This window comes from Nansenia antarctica, assembly GCF_963989245.1.
Source record: "Nansenia antarctica genome assembly, chromosome: 10".
In the NCBI taxonomy this organism is placed as follows: Eukaryota; Metazoa; Chordata; class Actinopteri; order Argentiniformes; family Microstomatidae; genus Nansenia; species Nansenia antarctica.
Genome location: NC_137680.1, coordinates 3,815,808 through 3,818,307, shown reverse-complemented (window position 1 = coordinate 3,818,307; position 2,500 = coordinate 3,815,808). Strand labels below are relative to the sequence as shown.

The 2,500-nt window shown below is 54.4% G+C and overlaps 1 protein-coding gene across 1 annotated transcript in view; it reads left to right on the top strand.

The window, feature by feature from the left end:
• Window positions 1-114: 114 nt before the first annotated feature.
• The window catches only part of grik5 (glutamate receptor, ionotropic, kainate 5), a gene marked incomplete at both ends in the record, with an annotated part of 113,672 nt that continues 111,286 nt past the window's right edge, over window positions 115-2,500 (top strand). Inside the window, 2 exon segments of the mRNA XM_080540526.1 lie at window positions 115-229; window positions 1,035-1,199. Coding sequence (XP_080396652.1) covers window positions 115-229; window positions 1,035-1,199 — 280 coding nt within the window.

The following is a 2,500-nucleotide window of genomic DNA, read 5'->3' as shown; positions in this document are numbered from 1 at the left end:
CCTCTGTCAGTGTGAATCCTCTGTCAGTGGTGCTATGCTAACACCATCTCCTCCTGGCCCCTAGGTGGCGGTACAGGCAGCCAGCAGACCGTTCTCCATGAGGAGCAGTAGAAGATGCCGGCTCTGCCAGCGCTGCTGCTGTCGATACACTTCTCCTCCTTCCTGCTGCTAGTTACCATGGCGCCACACTCCCTCGGCCAGGCTCCCACGCTCTCCTCTGTCCGCATGGGTGAGTGTCTGTCTGTCTGTCTGGGTGTCTGTCTGGGTGTCTGTCTGTCTGCCTGCCTGTCTGTCTGTCTGCCTGTCTGTCTGCCTGTCTGTCTGTCTGTCTGTCTGTCTGACTGTCTGTCTGTCTGTCTGTCTGCCTACCTGTCTGTCTGTCTGCCTGTCTGTCTGTCTGTATGCCTGTCTGTCTGCCTGTCTGTATGTCTGTCTGTATGTATGCCTGTCTGTCTGCCTGTCTGTATGTCTGTCCATCCCCCTATTTCCCCCTCGTCTGTCTGTCTGTCTGTCTGTCTGTCTGTATGTCTGTCTGTCTGTATGTCTGTCTGTCCATCCCCCTATTTCCCCCTCGGCTGTCTGTCTGTCTGTGTGTCCCCCCGCCCGCCCCCCCCCCGTCCCACGGGACACACCCACACACCTGGCCTCGCCCTCCCCCCTCCCCCCTCCCCCTGTCCTCACAGTCACATGTGTGTCGTGAACACTCCACCTCATCATCTCTATCCTATTCTCTTCTTCTCTCTCTCTCTTTTCTCACTTTCTCTCCATCTGAGCGTGTGGAATATTAATATGTCCTCTCTCACTCTGTCTCTGTCCCTCCTCTCTTCCCTGCTCCCTCTCTTCCCTGCTCCCTCTCTTCCCTGCTCCCTCTCCTTGCCCATCCCCATCTATCCTCACTCTCTCTCTCTCTCTATCCCTCCCACACCCTGTCACACACCCTCCCCCCTTTATATCCCTGTCTGTCCCTACTTTCCCTCTGACCGCATTCTATCCCTCCCTCCCTCCCTCCCCACCCCCCACCCTCCACACCCCAGCGGCGATCTTGGATGACCAGACTGTGTGTGGGCGCGGGGAGCGCCTGGCTCTGGCCCTGGCCAGGGAGAACATCAACAGCGTGATGGAGGGCACGTCCCGCGCCCGCGTGGAGGTGGACATCTACGAGCTGCAGAGAGACTCCCAGTACGAGACCACCGACACCAGTGAGTATGACCAGGACCAGGACTAGGACAGACCACTACAGACCGGTACAGACCGGTACTGAACTAGTATGACACCACAGACACCAGTGAGTATGACCAGGACAGACCAGGACAGACCAGGACAGACCGTCCACTGTAAACGCTAGTGAGTAAGAAGACCATCACTACAGACCAGTACAGACCGGTACTAAACTAGTATGACACCACCGACACCAGTGAGTATGACAAGAAAAGACCGCTACAGACCACTACAGACCTCTACAGACCAGTACAGACCATGGACACCACCAGACCCCTGCCAGGCCATAGAAATAGGTGCACGTTACAGGGTGGGATATATGGGCGGAAATTTGATCTTGCTCGCTGAAAACTGCCTTGATAAATAAAGAGAAGGTGAACCGTGGAGGTGGACGATGGAGAACACATAAAACACAATGCTGCTCTGCCTCACAAATAGGCTCCTGTGTGTCAGCGGACAATAATAGCTCAGAGACGTAGTGGGGATGAGGACATAGACACTTGCTGCTCCCTTCGGAAGAGGTCACACACCCTGCAGTGTGTGTGTGTGTGTGTGTGTGTGTGTGTGCGTGTGTGTGTGTGTGTGCGTGTGTGTGTGCGTGTGTGTGTGTGTGTGTGTGTGTGTGCGTGTGTGTGTGGTGTGTGTGTGTGTGTGTGCGTGTGTGTGTGTGTGTGTGTGTGTGTGTGTGTGTGTGTGGTGTGTGTGTGTGCGTGTGTGCGTGTGTGCGTGCGTGTGTGTGTGTGTGTGCGTGCGTGTGTGTGTGTGTGTGTGGTGTGTGTGCGTGTGTGTGTGTGTGTGTGTGTGCGTGCGTGTGTGTGTGTAACCACCAATGGGAAGGAGACTCTGACAGGCTTTGCCTGGAAGGTCTTTGGTTTTTGGATCAGAGCACTCATCATCATGTTACTTATTGCCTTTGTCTGACACACAGCCACACCACACACACACACACACACACACACACACACACACACACACACACACGCACACAGGGGTTCAGCCTCAATTAACCTCCTCTGTCTCCACGTCCTCATTTGCACTGATTGAAAAGAACAGCGTGGGCGAAAGCACACTGCTACTTGTCCTCCGCCATATTGTGCTCTCACCCATCTTTTGTTTTCAGGTCAGTGCAGGACAAGGTAAAGGAGATAAGGAGAAAAAAGGGAAAGACTCTGGAATCAATATTGAGATGTAACTCTAATCATAGTCCCTCGATAGGGCGGGACCATCCATCCGCTGTCAATCGTTAACCGGCCAATGGGAGCTCATCATTGAGCGCCAGGCT